Source organism: Raphanus sativus, unplaced genomic scaffold (assembly GCF_000801105.2).
Source record: "Raphanus sativus cultivar WK10039 unplaced genomic scaffold, ASM80110v3 Scaffold5915, whole genome shotgun sequence".
NCBI lineage: Eukaryota > Viridiplantae > Streptophyta > Magnoliopsida > Brassicales > Brassicaceae > Raphanus > Raphanus sativus.
In genome coordinates, this window is record NW_026621210.1 from 1 (window position 1) to 2,176 (window position 2,176).

At 38.2% G+C, this 2,176-nt stretch overlaps 1 protein-coding gene across 1 annotated transcript; it reads right to left on the minus strand.

The window, feature by feature from the left end:
- Positions 1–413: 413 nt before the first annotated feature.
- On the minus strand, positions 414–1,699 carry LOC108830324 (uncharacterized). Its single transcript, XM_057002450.1, has 3 exons — positions 1,661–1,699; positions 1,283–1,579; positions 414–1,046 (listed from the first exon to the last, which is right to left on the minus strand). The coding sequence occupies exons 1-3, from the start codon at positions 1,682–1,684 to the stop codon at positions 414–416; spliced, it is 954 nt and encodes a 317-aa protein (XP_056858430.1). The 5' UTR covers positions 1,685–1,699.
- Positions 1,700–2,176: the final 477 nt, after the last annotated feature.

Sequence of the window (2,176 nt, forward strand, 5' to 3'; positions counted from 1 at the left end):
GATTAGTGGTTCCAAATAAAGCTTCTTAGATCGTGGTTCATCCTGGTTTGATAAGAATAATGAAGATAATGGCATATGTCCGAACAGGATAATCTGGAATCATCTGGATAAAAAGTGGTTCCAATTGTTTGATATATGATAAACTTTAACATACACTAAAATCCAACAATACTTTTGATATATTGAAAACTCAAAATCAATTCCAAAAATAAATAAAGATAAGATAGTATCAAAAACTTTAAATAGATCATGGTAAATAAAAACTAAAACATAAAAGGATAATGAGTTTGCATTACCAATTGGTCCAAAGGAAACAAATAAATATTGTCATAAACATAGTCATTAAAACAAGATTCATTCTAGAGTTCATACTATACTAAGACAAAGACAAAGACATAAACATAAACAACTCCTCATGCCTCTCTGCTTTCACCAGTTGCATACTCCAAATAGAGAACCCTGTTCTCATTATCTCCATAGAACAAGAAAGTTTGACGATTTGCAGCATCTTCTTTGAGATGGTTAATTGAGGCTTTGTAAAGAGGAGACCACATTCTTATAGCAGGCAAGGAGTGTAGAACCTCCATAGCTCGAAGTTGACTACAACTAAACTCAAGATGGTTCTCTATTAGATGATTCTTGTGGGAAAGAATCTTGTCTCGAGACTCAACACTCTCCCTGATTACATCAGCCACAGCTTGTCCTGCTTGTACAACCCTTGATCTTTTCCTGTTAACCTTTGACCTGGAAGAAGAAGGGCCAACATTCTTTGATCCAGCATTTCTTGATTCAGATGCAACATCAGTTTCTTGAGTAGGGACACCACGCCTTGATTCATCTCCAACAGCTTCCTGAGTAGGGACATCACGCCTTGACTCAGCATCATCTTCATCTTCATCATCTCCATGCTTTGTGTCTAAAGCCTCTTCACCTTGCTGAGCAGACCAACCTTCACCTCCACTAATATAAACTGTTCCAAATACCTTCTCCATCAAATCCATGTTTGCTATCGGCTTGTCTTTAAATTTTCTAGCACCAGGCCACTCCTGAACAAGAACAAATCATTATGTTTAGAGCATTCATTACAAACAAACAAGACTAACTCAAGAACCCAAAACAGTGATCATATTATGTTTAGAGAATTCATTACAAACAAGCAAGGCTAGCGCAAGAACAAATCAGTGATCACTGGAAACCAATATTCACATTCATACACTCTTTAAATCACTAGTAAAGAGAACATGGTGAAGAAGTAAAGATAAGAGGATCATAGAACTTGTACCTTACATCGCTCATTCCACCAGTCATCACTCATGTTGATAAATCCAGTAGAAGTAAAACCCAGTCCCGTTCTGTTCCGAGTCAGCTTCTTAAAAGAGTCGTACTGCTTCTTACAAGTGTTGTACTTTATCCCAAATTTTCTCCATGGAATTTTTATACCAAATGCCTCACAGAACTTATCCATTATCGCCTGTCTCCCAGCCTCATTAACCATCTGTTTTCTCACGTTTCCTTTCAGATTCTCATCAAGTCTTAGTTGAAGAAAGAACCGTGTTTGCTCGTCACTCCATATAAGATTCTTATTTGAAGATTCAAGACAATAAGAAAAGTATTTGACAAAACCGAGATAAAATAAAAGATTAGAGGGGAAGATACTCACATCAGATCCAGGGATGGATGTCATTGTTCTCTTCAAAGGTTTCTGCAACTATCTTCAAAGAAACTGTACACAAAAAAGACCAAACCCATATAAGCTATGCATTAAGTTATCTAGCGGCAGAGCTACTTCAATCAACATTTCAAACATAGAAATCCAGAAAAGTAAACCCATTTACCAGAATACACAGGAACAAAGCTAACAACATGAAGAACATAACTTGAAGATACTGATTCCAAAGACAAAACCCACAACATTTAGTTCCCTGAGAGTCTTACTTGAGCAAGAGAGAGAGGTCGCCGGAGCTAAGGTCGCCGGAGCTAAGGTCGCCGGAGCTGAGTGAGAGAGAAACCTGAGACAAAAAGATTGATACCCAAAACGATTCTAAACAAAACAGAAAGCCCACAACATTTAAATTCCAGACTCTTACCTGAGCAAGAGAGAGAGGTCGCCGGAGAGGAAGAGGTCGCCGGAGAGAGAGAGCGCCTGAGAGAGAGACTGAGAGAGAGAGAGAGAGAG

What these genes read in the sequence shown, in the direction of transcription:
- LOC108830324 (XM_057002450.1), bottom strand. Translation starts at nt 1,684, where the DNA reads ATGACATCCATCCCTGGATCTGAT. An exon ending in CATCCATCCCTGGATCTGAT is followed by an intron (nt 1,580 to 1,660) that starts GTGAGTATCTTC and finishes TCTTCAAATAAG; the next exon opens with AATCTTATATGGAGTGACGA. An exon ending in GGTGGAATGAGCGATGTAAG is followed by an intron (nt 1,047 to 1,282) that starts GTACAAGTTCTA and finishes GTTCTTGTTCAG; the next exon opens with GAGTGGCCTGGTGCTAGAAA.